Source organism: Cyprinus carpio, chromosome A4 (genome assembly GCF_018340385.1).
Source record: "Cyprinus carpio isolate SPL01 chromosome A4, ASM1834038v1, whole genome shotgun sequence".
NCBI classification, from domain to species: Eukaryota; Metazoa; Chordata; class Actinopteri; order Cypriniformes; family Cyprinidae; genus Cyprinus; species Cyprinus carpio.
In genome coordinates this window covers 26,732,535-26,750,958 of record NC_056575.1, presented here as the reverse complement: position 1 = coordinate 26,750,958, position 18,424 = coordinate 26,732,535, and the positions used below count along the sequence as shown (strand labels likewise).

Sequence of the window (18,424 nt, the reverse complement as noted above, 5' to 3'; positions counted from 1 at the left end):
AAACAATTCACATGTTTAGAACATTGTGCATCTGGTTCTTCAACACCATTGGATTTTCCCAATTACAGTACCCTGAGATGCAATTTGTTTACATGGCCAGTTACAACCTCTTAAAGCCAGTTTGTGGATTGACGTCCCCCCACCGACTACAGACTGTTTGTGACCTGTAACGTCTGGTCTCCACAGTTTCCTTAACCCCCACCTGCCTCCTTTGCAAACCATAATAGTCACAAAGACTCAAACTGGATTTTGGCTCATTCACACATGTAACCCCCACATTTGATTTTACCTAGTTGTATGTCGTTTTAAAATAACTCTTGAAGCTTAAATCCACATTTTCATTTTAACTGACTTTCGAATATACTTTTTAACTTCTGGCTCAGTTATTGTAAAGTAGGATATTCCTTGCATGTCAGCAAGGCGCGGGAAATCGGACCATATAGATACCAAATGCCTTTGTTGGTGACAAACATCGACACCAAGAGAAAAGACTATCGAATCACAACGTCCAAAGGCCAGGAAAATTCAGGACACCATCACTTTTCGCTTAAACCTTTGGCTATCAGACCAGGCCGGCTTTGGTAGTTTAGCTGGTATGCTTTGTCATCCACTTTTTTAGCGGCTTTGAGCAGTGCTTCGGCCTGAAAAAAAAAACTCCTTCGACTTAGCCACGATGAGAAGAACACCACCGTCTTCGTCCAAACTTTATTTCTTTACTTTTCCGTTTGAGAGTTTCGTGTTCTGATTAAGTTTTGTAACCCGTGTCCTCCGGTCTGACCTCGCGTGCCCGTAAGCTGAAACTTCAGCCACCCCCACTCCGCAGCTCCGCCTAGCCCAACCACGGGCTTCCCGACGTCCACTTCAACGACACTGAAAGCCAAGCAACCTCGTGACACCCCCTCAACAAAGGTACCCCGTGGCAACGCAAGTAACCTCCAACTCACCTCTGTAATGGTGTTATCTTATCTTATCATTTGTTGGGAAAAGTGTTAATGGTTTTCAGCATGACGCGTTTTCCCGGTAAACTGCCCAGCTCTTAATACGCACTTTTGTAACAATCCTCCTGCGTTTCTCTGTTGTAAAATAAAATCTAATAAAGCCTTATTTATAAATAATCTTGTGTGCCTCAGGGTTAATGTTTAACTGCCGATACAGTGCTGCAGGACTGATTGGATCCTGCCTTTGCGGTTTCATGGCCGTCTATATAGCTGTGAAAAGTCTTTCAAATTCCCTTTAAATCTAAATGAGAGATTGAGCCTGCACAAAATCAGATTCTGGAGTGTGACACGCTGAGGAAAATATTTTTGCAACATTTTTAAAGCTGTTTAATTGATGACTACTCACTCCTTCTCAGGGCTAGCTGATAGTTGAAAAAGAGGTCGTTTGGGACCTGTATTTTTGCCTGAATCTTTATTTTAAATCTTGGCGTATTTGATATAAAAGTTTGCTACATTTTGTAACACCTCTGGTAAAACTCACTTAATTTTGTATGGCCCAAACCTCATTATATGTGATAATCTTGAGAGATTCCTGCACAAAAACTCAGGGAGGTTAAGTTGACTGTTGTAACTGGGTAAAGGACCGCTATATTTCTGGCGATTTGCAGTTTTGACACACCTCTGGTAAAACTACTTAATTTTGCGCGCACTGAACTGGCAGAGCAGTTTTTGAAAGCGCCATGAATTTGCATTTTTCAATAAGCCCTTCTACTACGCCAAAATCGACCCTTAATTTTAAGCAGAAAACATGCAGTTGTAAATGTGAACCGGTGGATCAACAAGAAGATAATGAATTTTAAAAATCTAAAGATATAGCCTACACTAAGATATATTTATATGATACTAAATGAATATATTTTTTGATAATAATTGTTTAAATAAATATAGTAGGCTAATTGATACGTTTTGACTCCCCCCCAACCCCCAAGACTAACATTACCCTAAATAAGATATAAAGATTTAAAAAAAAAATGTAGTAACTAATGTTGACATATAACACGCAATAATACTTCAGGGTGCCCTTTTTAAAACAGATCATTTAAAAAACAAATGCAATTCCACATTACCATCTCTTACTTTACTCAAGTTACAGTGTAAAATTATTATTAGAGCTGTCAGTTTAACGTGTTAATTTAAATAAAAAGTTATGAAATATAAAAGAAAAAAACGAATGCACCCGCCCCCAAAGCTACAATTACATTTACGCAGTTGATTGGTGATGATCATGGTGGAGCAGAAAGAAATGGAACAAGGGAGAGGGGATGAATGAAGTTATATGCCCCCCTAATATTCAAGAAAATGAAGAATAAATGCCCCTGTACAATATTGTCTGTTTTTGCCCACAAAAATTTTGTGTTGATCAATGAATCCACGTTTTGAATGAATCGGGTTCACAAATTATATAGTATTATATATATATATGAAATATATATATATAATATATTGAAAAAGGGTAACCAAACTGTTTTTGGAAAATCTATGGGGTATTGTGAAGAGGAAGATGTGATATGCCAGACCCAGGAATGCAGAAGAGCTGAAGGCCACTATCAGAGCAACCTGGGCTCTCATAACACCTTAGAAGTGCCACGGGCAGACTGATCGACTCCATGCCACGCCGCATTGCTGCAGTAATTCAGGCAAAAGAAGCCCCAACTATGTACTGAGTGCTGTACATGCCATACTTTTCATGTTCCATACTTTTCCATTTGGCCAAGATTTCTAAAAATCCTTTCTTTGTATTGGTCTTAAGTTATATTCTAATTTGCTGAGATACTAAATTTTGGATTTTCCTTAGTTGTCAGTTATAATCATCAAAATTAAAAAAATAAACATTTGAAATAATATCAGTCTGTATGTAATGAATGAATATAATATACAAGTTTCACTTTTTGACTGGAATTAGTGAAATCAACTTTTTGATGATATTCTAATTATATGACCAGACACCTGTACATTGCCAGATGTCAGTAACAAGCTAAAAATTATTCAGAGAGTTGTGTTGTCATGATTGGAATATACAGTTGCATTGGTGCAGGTCGTGGAAAAGTTCATTTTTATTTCAGTAATTCAACCAAATGTGAAACTTGTGTATTAAATAAATTCAGTGCACACAGACTTAAGTAGTGTTGAAGTCTTTGGTTATTTTAAATGGTGATGATTGGGGCTCAATTTTTAACAAAAACCCCACCAATCACTATCTCAACAATTAGAATACTTGTAAGACAATTAAAAAAAAAAAAAACAAAATTAAGAATTGGGCCTTTCTGGAAAGTATGTTCATTTATGTACAGTTCAATACTGGTAGGGGCCCTTGGGCTTTAATTACTGCTCAATCGGTGGGTGTGGCAGGGAGGTGATCAGTTTGTGGCATGCTGAGAGTGGTAGGGTAAGCCCAGGTTTCACTTGACAGTGGCTTCAGATCATCTGCATTTTTTAGTCTCTTGTTTCTCATTTACTATTGACAATAACCCATAGATTCTCTTATAGCTGCGGTTTCACCACTGGAAACATTGCCCCAGGAACTAGGGACTTTTGGGTAGTACATATGTGTGTTTCCAATGCAGGAACCAGGATTCTAAATGAAAGTTCTGGGTAAAAAAATGCGCCCTCAGAAAGTCCACTGCTCGCGAGGTATCTACTTTTTCCAAAGGTCCGGAAACTTCGGGGGCAGGACTTTGGGCACTGAGCATGCTGATTGGTTGAGTTCACGCAGCATTGGGATTTCAACCACCATTTATTCGGAAATTTTCAAAATTACAACTGTTATTGTTGCATGAAATGTAGTTTAAAAGTATTTCAGGCAAGAATGAAGGTGTTTAAAACTCAAATCTGCGGTTTATTTATAAGACAGTGCTTTTAAAGGTTTCGCAGATTTCGGAGACGGATCACCTCCACGCGATCAGCGGGAGCTCGGGGTGTGTCATGTACTCGCCTAGGAGCAGTCGAACTCGGCTAGTCCTTCTGACTTTTGCCGCGACTCTATATCTCGTTAGTGGTTAAACAAATATAATCGTTTTGTGTGAATTAAAAGGTAATCTTTATCTTTATTCAATTTTAACTACATGTAAATGAAAATAAAAAAGAGCATGATACACATTTTGTTTCATTGTAATGGGCTGTATATATACTATTATCCCTGAAATAAGTACAGTTCTGCAGTATTATTATGTGTACTGAAAAACGACAAGGAGGTAGTGGTATTTTATATTCGTTTTTTTTTTTTGGTTCTTATTTAAATCTAAGTGAGAAAATTGAAAGTAGCCACGGCAAGATTGACTGATGTTATCAAGTAAACTGCTGTTTGAGAATTTACCAGACGTCGTTCGTCCGTCCCTGGGAGATCACACTCCCAGTCAAACTCCCAAAGTTACGAACACATACCGAGGATGAAAGTAGGAAATTGCATAGTTTTGTATTGAGAAAGTTCACCAGAACTACGTCACCAGACTTGTTGCATAATCTTCACGGTTACTTCCGAGCGCGATGGAACACGCAGAAACAGCAAAAGGGTCTGGGGGTGGAAACTAGTTTCTGGTGAAAAAAAAAGTCACTGTTGCCTTTTTGCTGCAATGTTTGGTGCTTAATCCTGCTGGAAAATGAAATCAGCATCTTCAAAAAGCTGGACAGCAGCAGGATTGGAGCTGGCAAGTGCTCCAAAATTTATTGGAAAACGGGTGCAGTGACTTTGGTTTTCAAAAACAACACAAGTGGACCAAACACCAGCACGATGACATTGCCACACCCCAATGAATGGACTTCAAGCAACTTGGGCTAGGAGCTTCTCCACCCTTCCTCCAGACTCTAGGACCTTGGTTTCACAAAATGAAAATAACAAAAACTTCCTCTCAATTTGAAAAGAGGACTTTGGACCACGGGGCAACAGTCCAGTTCTTCTCTTCTTAGCCCATGTGAAGACGTCTCTGACATTGTCTGTGGTTCAGGAGTGGGCTTAACAAACCCCAAAACAAGTGGGAATACACAAAACTGTGAGACCAAATTCCTTGAACAAGTCTGCCTCAGTCCATTCATTGTGAAGTTCACTCAAATTTTTGAATCAATATTGCTTGCAAATCCTACCTAAGCCTGCGGTTCTCTCGGTGCGTTGTGCATCTTTTTCTCCACACTTTGTCCTTTCACTCAACTCATTCTGTGAACATGCTTAGGATACAGCACTCTGTGAACAGCCAGCTTATTCTCAATGACTGTTTGTGGGTTACCCTCATTGTTAAGGGTGGTCAAGGATCTCTTCTGGACAACTGTCAAGTCAGCAGTCTCCACCCTGATTGTGTAGTCTAGTGAACCAAACTGAGAGACCATTTTGAAGGCTCAAAACACCTGCAAAGGTTTCCTAAGTTGATTAGCTGATTTGGTGTAATGTCACCATCAGCTTAATTGGTTGAGATAGTGAATTGGTGGTTTTTTGTTAATGTGAGCCCAAAATCATCACAATTACAAAAGAAACTACTTAAACTACTTCAGTTCGTGTGCATGTCATTTATTTAAACCACAAGTTTCATTAATTTGCGTTGAAGTACTGAAATAAATGAAACTTTCCACGAAATGCTAAGTTATTGAGATGAACATGTATATTAACCAACAAATGGCAACCTTATTTTGTTCAATGGCAGGGTTATAAACCACTGTTAAAGGTAAATGCATACATACCAGTTTTCACCGAAGCAAATCCAATCTGATAAGTTTAAGCTGATCTTTCATCATCATCTTATTATCAGAGAAAATTATGGTGTTATTAAACACATGTTGCAATGGAGCACAAACATGGAGGGGTTTACAACCGTATGGGTTAATTTCAAATATAACAATTTTTAACAGTGATTTAAACACTGTCACCAAGTTGGTAGAGAAGACCAGCATTGCTATTTTATTATACTTATAACGTTAAAATAAGCACCACACAATGTGTAGTTTTTAAATGCTCTTTAGAGCTATAACACTAATGATTCCCCTTCTAGGGAACTCGTGCTGCATCCTCTAATGGACACAATGGGGAATGCTGCCAGCATGAATGCGTGTTTGAAGCACTCCACTCCTATTGGTCCACGTTGGCCTGTGCCAGCACAGGCAGGTTCCTGGAAAGTATTAAAGGGGCACCTACAGAATACGTTTGTTGTCTTCAGGAGCCATTCTGCGTTAGCAGGGCGTGTACTATGTCTCTGGAAAAGCTGGCAGAGCGTGTGCTTGACTTATGCAGGTATGTGCCTGGGAAGGAGCACGAGGGTTCAGTGCTCGAGGGGTTCCGAATGGCATGCATTGTGAGAAATTCCACTATGCAAAAGCTCACAATTCACATTTGTCTGTCTTCTCGAGGGAAGAGGGGCAAGAGTTTTCTGGCTTCATGCCGCTCGCGGTCCCGCTGCTGGGGTCCCTGTGCGGGTACAGAAAAAGCTCAAATTCGTGGCGGATCGCAGGGCGATGCTCGCGGAAAGATTAGAGAAAGGTTGGGATTTTCAAAAAAGACGCCGCTCACGGCTTGAGAAGTGGGTCTCGGAATCTAGACACTTCTGGTTCATTAGGGTCATTTGATCCCGATAGTGCACGCGATTGCTCTTCTAGCTAAGAATGATGAGGAAGAGATTGATGTGGTTGGTGACGGCAATGAAAGTCCAAGCACTGAGGTGTCCTCAATCTCCCCAAAACTACAAATACAGGGAAACTTCTGGAAGAAGGGATGGAGCACGCTAATAAGCAGCTCGATCTTGTGAGGTTGCCGTGAAAAAGCCTAAGACTGTGCACAGCCACCTAGATGAGTGTTTTTGTTCGGCCAGTCTTGATCATTCTGGCACGGGAGTTCCCCATTTCTCCCCGATTTCTCCCTTGGAAATATCTAAATCCTGGGGGGAACCATATTCATATCGGCTACATCTTTTTCAACACACTGATTAAGCTAATGTTGATGGTGATGCTGAACGTGTGGATACGCGACGATGCCCCCTGTTGAAGAGATGTTTGCGAGCTGTCTCTCGCAGGATGAGTCATCCTCATTAAAGGCTCCTGCCTCTGCCATCTGGCAGCACTTCAAAACACCTCGCACTTGAATGGGAGGGAGTATGTGGCAGCAGGTCAGGCTGGTGGAGCGTTGCACACCATGGTGATGTTACAAGCTTATCAGGCTGGCCAGTTGAAGGATTAATGTAAGGGTAGAGGTTTGTCTCCTGAAGCAGTTGAAGAGCTGTACCGCACTACAGATCTAGCTCTCTGTGCCACCAAGAAAAACTGCTGTTGTCATTGGGCACTCAATGGCGGTGATGGTTGGTACAGAGAGACATTTGTGGATCAATCTAACGGCCATCTGGAAAAAAAGAGAGGACTTTCTTCTTGATGCCGCCCCCGCTTTCACCTGCTGGGCTTTTTGGCACTTACTGTCGAGGCGGTTGTGGATAAGTTCAGGGAGACCAAGGTGCAGTCAGCTGCCTTCAGGGGCGTTCATTCATCAGTGCTCTAAATCCTCATTTAGAGGGGCAGATCTCTAGATCAGAAATCTAGCGTAGCTAAAATGCGCCCCCTCCTCCTCTAGGAGTCGGCAGTGGAAGTGCCACGTGCTAACAGAGGGAAGAAGGATATCAGGGAATTGCTAGATAACGAGACGCGGTGATCGCCAACATCCTGAGGCTGGCACTTCCTGATCATTCTCTTCCCCTTCCTCTAGGAATTGTTATGGGCAGGACGGGCTTACTCACTACAAGCTAAGGCTAGCTGTCTTAGCTCATTCCTGAAAACTAGCTATATGAGGGTAGCTATGTTGCTTGCTCAGTGATCTCTCCCTATTATGGTTTCCTAGTAGTGGTCTCCTTGAGCCCCATCGCATAGATAGTGCTGTTTTCCCTCTAGGTTGTAAGTAGACAGCCCACTCTCTGTGGTCTGAGCAGTTTCAGTCAGTCCCCCTTCTGTTGCCCCTTCCTGGGAACATAGCTATCTCAGCTATGTGCTAACTCAATGATTGCTCCCCTTCTTAGGGTTTTTAAGTAGCGGTCTCCTTGAGCCCTTGCTTAGACAGTGCTATCTCCCTTTAATAGGGTTGTAAGCAGATAGCCCACTTTCTGTGGTTTTAGGAAGTTTTGAAGGATGGTCTTACTTGGCTATCTGAGGCTAGCTGTATATGGGTTTTCTCCATAAAACCTTTCATCAGATCCTTAGGATATGGCTATTCTGAGGATAGCTGTATTCTAGCTCAACAGCTAATCCCCTTACTTGGGCTTTAAGTAGTGTTCTCTTTGAGCTCTTATCTAGAGTTTTTTTTTTTAGTTTGCCTCTTCAGTGGTCTTGTGTATTCAGGATAGTTTTGCTCACATCTGAGGATAGCTGTGTCCTTACTTTGGGTTGGGGTGTTCCCCTTTTATTGAATCGGGTTCTCAATTCCCAAGTTAAGTGAGCAGCCTAGGGTTGTCAGTGGCTTGGCCCCTTCTGAGGAAAGGTTAGGTGTATGTCTGTCACTTCTTTGGTCTCTCGCCAGGTGAACAGGTATGTGCCTCGGCAGGGCATAGTTGGCATTTCGTTCATTTCACTTAGAAGAGGAACGTCTCGGGTTACACATGTAACCATGTTTCCAGGAGAGGGAATAAGACACTGCGTCCCCTTGCCATGCTTTAGGACTGCTGTTTACGTTGTCCTTCACCTTCAAAGGGAGTCGTATTTAACAGTGTGCCCCCATTACTACTTTCCAGGCATCACATGTGAAGTCATGGGCCACGAGGACCAATAGGAATGGAGTTTTGCACATGTGCTTCAGACAAGTCAAGCTGGCCAGCATTCCCATAGTGTTCCCTAGAACGGACACAGCGCATCTCGTTCCCTCTCCCTGGGGAACCATAGTTATATGCATAACTGAGACAATTTTGTGCTCTGTACTGATTGACTTATTGGTCAGTTATCAGATCGACATTTCATCGCTTAAAAGAGGAACGTCTCGGGTAACATGGGTTGGAACCAGAGGGGCGTAAGTGGCATTTTGGGCGAAAATGAGTTCTATATATCAAATTAAAGGTCTTGATGAGCTCTATCTAGTTGTGCCAAAAAGACGCATCAGAAATCAACCGTGTATTGAATAAAGCAACAAAACAACCAAAGACCTTAGAACAAAAGTTGGCGCATTGTTTGGGACCCAGCGAGGGGCGTTTATGTCCACTTACGCCCTTCTGGCTCTAAAAAATACAATGTATGGCCTACACATTGTTTGGAGCAGAAGGGCGCAAGTCCACTTACGCCCTTCTAGCTCTGAACAATACAAGAGCCTACAGTATTTTTCAGAGCCAGAAGGGCGTAAGTGGTGGTGCCCCTAAACAGCACTAGCTAAAATGGCTGACACGCATGCTGCACCACATGGAACTGTCTGAGGCAGAACAATTTTGATGAATATAATGAAGCAAACGGATCAATCTTGTGAAGAAGTGACAGATGAAGAGATGTTTTTGTATGCTGCTCCTCACTTGAGTGTTGGAGGTAAGACACATGCATTGATAGTCTAGCCTTGTTAGCCTAGCATGCTAATACCTTTGTCTTGGTCTAATCTGGCTAACTGTGATTTAAAGTAGCCCTAATATTCCTGGCATAGACTATTTGGTAACACTTTTGTACTTGATTTACAAGCATATCTATAATGTGTTTAATAAATGTATTTTCATACTTTATTAATAATCAATTTATCATTTCTAAATGAAGTATAGCATTATTTACACACCAATTATTTAGGAGTTGTCAGATAAGATCGCTTAGAAATTGTAAGTAAATGATTAATAAACTATTTAAATGTACATTCATACATCTTATTATTCAGACATATAGTAATAGTTGCTTGGTGTGTTAATAATGATTTATTATGTATTTCTACTGTAATTAAGGGTTAATTCAGGTAGTTATAAAGCATTTAGTAGTGGTCAGTTAACTATTTTGTGAGCTCATCTAAAGTGAGGACTAATTATGCCTTGTACTAGTTATGCCTTGTCATTAATCACTATTAATGATTAATAGTGTGCAGTTATTATAAAGTGTTACCGAATATTCTTTTAAACATTCACAGTCAACTTAACTCTAACCCTGAACTACTAGATTTCAGGGAATTCATGTAGGATATTAATACATACTGTATGTAAATCATAAAGGGACAGAGCCGAATAAGGTGAGGGAGAGAGATCGGCTTAAGGGAAACATGGAGACAGCACATGATGGAGAAAAAGTGAGTTCTGACTTGCACTTTTTGAACATTAAGCATAACCTAATTTAACCCTTATATCTGTTATCAAGAATCTGTTGCAGGCCCAGGCTCAGTAGGCCTATATATATATATATATATCATATTTTATAAACAGTACTACCTATTATATATATATATATATATTATATATAGATCATATTTTATAAACAGTACTACCAATATAGGATAAAGGTAAATATTAACTGATTAATCGTTTAGGGACACAACCACATGAGGATGAGGGAGAGAGATGAGGAGACTTGGACGGAGACGAGGAGAGACACGCACATGGAAACAGCACAAGATGGAGGGAGAGAGAAAGACAGGACGAGAGATCATGCAATTGATGAGGGACACACAGAGACAGAAGAAGCTCTAGGGAGTGAGACAGTTATTGTGCTTGAAGTTGTTCAGGAGGGAGAGGCAGACAATGGACAGGAGGAGGATGCCAACACACAAAGAGGCGGAAAAAGACAACAAGAAATGTTGACAACTGGAAAAACAGAACAAACGCAAGAGGTTAAGAAAATTCTGGCCAAAAGCTACATGAATTCACATGGCATTCAGGTCCCAAGAAGGAGGATGAGGCGAATCAGAACTTGTGCCTCCTGTCGCTACAAATGCAATGAAAACTTGCCTGAGGAAGTGAGGGAAAAAGTATTCAAATATTATTGGGAAATGGGAGATGCAGCGAGGCAGAAAGACTTCATTGTCAATCATGTTGTCAAAAGAGAGAAAATAAACAGGGAAACAATCTCAAGAAGGAAATCAGAGAGAAGACAGATTAGGGTATGCAAGGACTTTTTTTTGAAGACCCTTGATGTGTCAGAGAAATTTGCAACGGTCTACAGGTGGGCCATACCTCTAGTGAATTGGGAATTACCCCTTCAAGCAAGAAAGGGCAGCATGCACCTCAAAACAAAGTCCCTGAGAGTAGCAAAGATAAATACGAGAGGAGCATATCGATTCTTTCCCCAAAACTTGAATCCCACTACTCCAGGAAAGATACAAACAAGCTCTACTTGGAAGGATCTCTGAATCTGCCAAAAATGTATGCACTGTATAAAGAGAAATGCGAACAGGAGTGGAAGATTATACCAGAAAAAACAAAGTCTTTATAGAACAGTGTTTGACAATGAGTTCAATCTTGCCCTTTCACACTCCGAAGAAAGATGCATGTAAATACTGTGAGTGGTACCAACGTTTAGAAGACAGTGAGAAGACAAATCACAAGAATGAGTATGATGCTCACCAGTTAAAAAAGACCCAGGCCAGAGAACAAAAATAAATTGATAAAAAGAAAGCACAAGAGAATGAGTCATACAAGGCTGTCACTTTTGACCTAGAACAAGTGTTGACCACTCCCTGGAGCAACGCAAGTTGCCTGTTCTACTCACGCAAGCTAAGGTACGTACAACCTCACTGTGTATGAATTAGACAGTAAAGATGTCAAGTGTTACATGTGGCATGAGGGGGAAGGCGGCCGTGGATCTTCAGAGATTAGCACATATGTTTACAAGTACCTTAAAGAACTTAGTCCACATGTAAAACATGCAGTTCTTTATTCAGATACTTGTGTGGTGGACAGAACAGGAATGCTGCCTTTAGCACGATGTGCCTGCGTGCTGTCAGCTCACTGCCCCTCTCCAATAGGACCATAAATACATGGAGTCCTGGTCACAGCCAGATGGAGTGTGATAGTGTGCATGCTGCAGTGGAAACTGCAAGAAGAAAAGTTTCTATTTACTCCCCTGATGGCTACTACACACTTGAGATGAGAATGGCAAGAAGGAACGACCCATACAGTGTACATGAACTTAAACACAAGGACTTTCTGGACTTCAAGTCCCTCTCCAACCACATACTCAAAAACAGAACAAAAGATGAGGAGGGACAATCAGTTCATTGGCAGAAGATTAAATGGTTCCGCTACCACGAAAGATGAACCAAACACAATCTTCTTCAAGTATGATTTCACCGCCCCAAAACTCCGAAAATTGACGGTGGCACAAACAGGCAACAAAAGGGCACCAGAGGCACCAGAACCACACACCCCAGCTCATTGTATGAAAGTCCTCCAGGGATCAGTGCCTTAAAGAAAAAGACCTACTCACCCTGTGCACCAATGGGAGTATTCCCCCACTGTTATGCAGAGTTCTAAAACACTCTGACAGTGGGCAGTGAGTGAACTTTTTAGTTCAACTAAAGTGAACTAAAAAAGTGAAATGTGTAATAAACAAGAGAAATTAAACTGTTTTGAAATTAAATGTTAAACTGTCTTGACATGAATGTGAACTCATAAATGAGAACTGAAATTAAACGGTTAGAAATGAAATGTTAAACAGTTTGAAATGATGAAATTAAATGACTATTAAATAAAATGGAAAGTTATGAAGTTAGAGTGTTTTTAACCAATGTTTTACCAATCATTTCTGCATTGATCAGCAGATACGCCCTATTTTTCTTTAGAAGAATTGGAAATGTTTGGTGCCAAAAAGGCGTATTTGATGTTCTTGCCATATTTTCAAGATTTTGCAAGGTTTTATAATATGTTCATTGTGTTAATATGCCATAATATGTTCACTTAAGAACTTACTCGTATAAAGTATTGTATGTGGTTGCAATGTTGTGGTTTTGAAGGTTAATAAATACAGCTGATTGAAGTGTGGTCAAAATTTTGTTTTGGCTCTCCTGTAAAGTTTGTCAAATGCCACTTACGCCCCTCTGGTTCCAAGCCCTCGGCATGTAACCATGGTTCCACGAGAGGGAATGAGACACTGCGTCCCCTTGCCATGCTTTCAGACTGCCTGTTTACGTCTCCTTCAGACGTATTTAGCAGGTGCCCCTTTATACTTCCGGGCATCCACGTGTGACGTCACGGGCCACGTGGACCAATAACAAATGGAGTTTTTGCACATGTGCTTCAGACAAGTCAAGCTGGCAGCATTCCCCATAGTGTCCGCTAGAGGACACAGCGTCTCGTTCCCTCTCGGGGAACCATAGTTACATGCATAACCTGAGACATTTTGCTTTGTACTGATTGAATTATTTCAGGTCCTCTTTTATCAGATCGACATTTCATTTGAATCGAGCTTAATCAGACTGATTGGGGTGTTTACATGACAGCTTTTCAGATTATTATTGGGTAATTGGGAAAACATAGGTAGCAATGGCTCACCTCTCTCCAGATATTTTATGATTCTTAAGGTTTTTTCCTGTCTAAGAAACTCATTCCATACTGACAACATCTAAAACACTTCTCTTAAAGTGAATCTTCACATGTTGATTAAGGGTTACTTTTCGTCCAAAACTCTTTCCACACTGATCACAAGTGAAAGGCTTCTCTCCAGTGTGAATGACCATGTGATTCTTAAGAGATCCTTTTCGTGTAAAGCTCTTCCCACACAATTTGCAAGAGTGAGGGTTTTTCCCAGTATGAATTCTCATGTGGGAATCAAAGGATGGTTTATGTCTAAAACACTTTCCACACTGAGAGCATGTATAAGGCTTCTCTCCAGTGTGAATTCTCATGTGTTTTATGATGTTCCACTTTTTAGTGAAACTTTTTCCACACTGCTTGCAGGTGTAAGGCTTCTCTCCAGAGTGAATTCTCATGTGGCTTATAAGGTTTGCTTTTTGACTGAAACACTTTCCACACTGTTGGCATATGTAGGGTTGCTCTCCAGTGTGAGTTCTCATGTGGTCTTTCAGGATTTTTTTCCCGTTGAAACCCTTTCCACACTGTTGGCATGTGTAAGGTTTCTCTCCAGTGTGAATTCTCACGTGGTCGTTAAGGATTTTTTTTCCCTGAAACCCTTTTCCACACTGTTGGCATGTGTAAGGTTTCTCTCCAGTGTGAATTCTCATGTGGCTTGTAAGGTTTCCTGTGTGACTGAAACTCCTTCCACACTGGGGGCAGGTGAAAGGCTTCTCTCCAGTGTGAATTCTCATGTGGATTTTAAGGTTTCCTGTGAGACTGAAACTCTTTCCACACTGAGGGCAGGTGAAAGGCTTTTCTCCAGTGTGAACCCTCATGTGGTCATTAAGGTTTTTTTTCTCTCTGAAACTCTTTCCACACTGATGGCAGGTGTTAGATTTGGTCTTCTGGGCTCTTTTTCGTGAGGAATTTTTTTCAGTCTTTACAGATTTTTTTACACATATGAAAAAAAAAAGTTCCTCATTCTTCTCCTTCTCTTCCATTTCATTCAGTTCTTGTCTCTCCTCTTTTGGTGGCATTGTGGCTACAGTGGAAAAAAATAAATACATGTTAACCTGTGTGTAAACCAATGTCTTATGGCTGATCAAATTAATTGGTCAGTGATTAATTGAACGGCCATAACTATCAGCTCTGCAATGGATAATAATATACAAAGTATAGTGAAAACACTATTTATTAGAACTGTAACAAGATGAGCAGTTTAAGACATTAACTTGTAAGCACAAAACACACAATACTTCTCTTTTAATACATACATCACAAACACACCGAAAGAACGCAAAAAGTGGGCAAAAAGCAGTAGTTTGTTTTTTATCATGAGTTTTTAAACTCAGCTGTTAGACACATCCCTACTGGTGTCCTGACCAATTAGACATTGTTTTAGCTGGGGGTGTGACTATGTTTCTCCTCCCAATACGAAAAACAATACGTTATCTTAATAGTCACATGATCTGAATTTAACCGCTGTTGCAGAGTATAACTTAGACATGATTTCTATAATTATGTAGAAGATATTGGGTTTAATATTATACAAATTAATTATTTTATTTAGACTACTTCTGTATTACTTTTCCTAATTTAACATGTCATGTCATAGTAACAAATGCCCAACTTCAAAGTAAAATCTTCTCAGCTGCACTTGAAAGCAGCGTTTTAGTATTTTTCTGGTCATGTGATCTCATGTCATGTGACATGTCGTCCCCTTGGAATTATAAGGTTCTATCTTACATTTTTGTCAAAATTGAGTTATTAACATATTCTTATTCTGTCAACGTATTTACAGTATGTGATAGATTGTTTTTAATGTTGTGTACATTATGGGCCTTTTTATTTTAAAAACAATAAGGTTCTATCTACACAGTCGAATGGAACACAAAAACTTTGAAGCTCAATATCTCAAAACTACTCGGAATGCAGATAGGACCTTATAATTCCAAGGGTACGATGTCTGTTCACAGGATGTGACTCACTCCATGAAAAATAAAATTGAATTAGGACTAGAGGTCGACCGATATTGGAAAAAAAAAACAAATAAAAATAACTAAAAAAACAACAAAAATACTAAATAATTAAACAAAACTAAAAAAAAAACAAAGCACTAAAGCACTAAAAAAAAAAAAACCTAAAATAATGCTTTATTTACAAAAAAAAGTAGTAGCAGTAATAATAATAACAATAATAATAACAGTAATAGTAATAGTAAATGTTGAAATTACCACACTCTAATAATCTGTTTAATTTTTTCCTAAATTCCATTTTATTTATTTCCAAATTCTGTTATTTAATTTTTCTGGATTCTGTTTTTTCCATTTTAATTTTACTGCACTCCTTTTTAATAGTTAAATTAGTTTATTCATCATAAAGTAAGTCTAATTAAATAAAATCATGAAACTTACACATTCAGTTTAATAAAAGTTTAACAAAAAATACATGATTAGGGCCCTATAAAATGTTTTATTTTTTCTCACCATATTTTTTTATTGTTACCAAATTCTATTTTATCATGTCTAATTATTTGAATGCATAAAACAACTTATTTATTTTTTTCTTAAAGAAGCCTAGTGATTTTTCCGCTCAAAAATTCTGTGTGTATTTACATTTTTATTATTTAATCAAGGCATGAAACATTAATTTTATTTGTCTTTTAATTACTTAAAATAAAGCAAACTTTTTTTTATTTACTATTAAAATTAAAACATGGAAGAAATGTTGTGTGATTATTCCTTAAAAAATAATGCTCGTCTCATTTTCATAGTAGTAGTAGGCTATGTACATTCTACTGAACAATAGACTTCAACACCGGACTTTTATTTTGACGGGTTGCAAAATAAAAGAATACCTTTACAATTCTGTGCATGTGATATGATGCTTTTGCTCGAATCAAACGGTCAAATGCTCATGAAGTGACTCTCAGAGCAGTTCTGGAGAAGTTCTTCATGTGTTTTCGTCCTCATTTAGTGAGACAGCAGACGCTGAAATCACCGCGAGCGTCACGTGCGCTATACTGTGAATTCCGTTTTTATGAATGGATTCCGCGATTCAATCCGCGTTTTCTGCATTGCGGAAAACATAGGGCCCTACAATTATACCAGCACAATGTTTACTCTCGCACTTTAACTGCATCTATTATTGAGCACTTAATGATTGTCTAATCAAAATAAAAGAGCAGCTGAGTCTAGGAGAACTCACCGGTATCACACACATCCGGACGCATCGCGTTCAGCTCGAGCAGCAGTAAACTGTTTATTTATTCACCAAACGGACACAAGCTGACTAAAAGAATGAGCAATGAGGCGAAGATAATTTGAAGTTCAGTGTTTAAAAAACGGAGCAAATGGAAAAAGCGATCTATATTATAGCTCTATAAATGAAGCATACAGACTTTATTAGAGCCACAGAAAGACAAACGTTTCGATGGAAAATCTCAATATACAATTCATTATGTACATTAACAATGATTCGGGGTGAACATAATGTGATTTAATGGAAAACTATGTGAATGGCACTCTGAGGTGCAGCAGGATTTTCTGTCTGAATCTTCTCGCTCTGTGCAGCGTGCAGCGTCACGTGTCTAAACAAACAGCACGTGCTGTCAGTGATTTCAACCACTAGAGGCCGCTCTTGCACTGTATAATAAAAACAGAGCATTCTCAGCTGCTCCAACAACAGACGCAACCCGGAAAACTATCAGCAGTTCCAGCAAGGGACGAAATGCGGAAAACTATCGCCATGGATTTTTGCCGATAACCGATTGTTCCAGCAATCAACTATCGGTGCCGATTAATCGGCAAAACCGATAAATAGGTCGACCTCTAATTAAGACACTCATATATTATTCTTCAAAAAACAGAATTCATTCCTGTAGAGCTGGACAAGCTGGACATTTTTTAAGGATAAAATGAGTGAGTTCAGCTTTGAGAAGAAAACCAACCTGTTTGTTCCTCAGTATCTTCATGTTTGACTCTGAATGTTTCTTCATTCATTGTGTCTTCAATCTCCTCTTCAATTAACACCATCTTTGTTTGTGTCTCACTATCTTCATGTTTGACTCTGAAAGCTTCTTCATTACTCATGTCTTCACTCTCCTTTTTAATAAGCACCATCTCTGTTTGTTCCTTAGTATCTTCATGTTTGATTCTGAATGTTTCTTCAGTCCTCGTGTTTTGACTCTCCTCTTTAATGAACACCATCTCTATTTGTTCCTCCTCAGTATCTTCATGTTTGACTCTGAAAGCTTCTTTCATTCTTCATGTCTTCACTCTCCTCTTTAATAAACACCATCTCTGTTTGTGTCTCAGTATCTTCATGTTTGACTCCGAAAGCTTCTTCATTACTCATGTCTTCAGTCTCCTCTTTAATAAGTGCCATCTCTATGGTGTCACGTATCTCAGCAGGTTCAGCAGGAGTTTTTCTGTGTGTTTTGACACTTTGTCCTGTTTAAGATGAGAATAATTAACAGAAAGAAAAATAAATCTAAACTAAATCTCTGGGTGCGTCTCAATCAGCTCCCTAGTTTAAAGGATAGTTAACCCAAAAATGAAAACTACCCCATGATTTACTCACCCTCAAGCCATCCTAGATGTACAGTAGGTAGTCGAACAGAATACCTATTACCGCCCTGCTTGTGCAAATACAAATCAGTCTCATGTGAAACTCGTTCGCGAAAATCACCACCAGGTGGCGCAAAGGGATGGTTGACACCATTTGCTCAATAAAATAGAAACCTTATGTTTTTACTTGTGAATAAATATTTAAAAAAAATAATAAATAGTTTAATATCAATAATACTATAGCATTATTAAATCCCGACTATATGCATAAAGGTTCAACATTTCAAAAGCAGCTCTCCACACTGCTTCGCTAAAGATAGGTTTTTAGTCTAGTTTTAATGGATCCTACATCCAGGCCGCATATAATTAGATACTTGAGGATGAATTTTAAATAATGAAAATACAGCTACAAATCTTTTATCCTTGTTGTTCATAACTACACTTTTAAGGC

General features: G+C 39.3%; 1 protein-coding gene across 1 annotated transcript; it reads right to left on the bottom strand.

The window, feature by feature from the left end:
* Positions 1-13,421: 13,421 nt before the first annotated feature.
* On the bottom strand, positions 13,422-18,113 carry LOC122141638 (gastrula zinc finger protein XlCGF52.1-like). The gene is made up of 2 exons (XM_042749541.1): positions 17,355-18,113; positions 13,422-14,447 (listed from the first exon to the last, which is right to left on the bottom strand). Exons 1-2 carry the CDS (start codon positions 17,665-17,667, stop codon positions 13,435-13,437), a joined length of 1,326 nt encoding a protein of 441 aa, XP_042605475.1. The 5' UTR covers positions 17,668-18,113; the 3' UTR covers positions 13,422-13,434.
* Between the last annotated feature and the right edge of the window lie 311 nt (positions 18,114-18,424).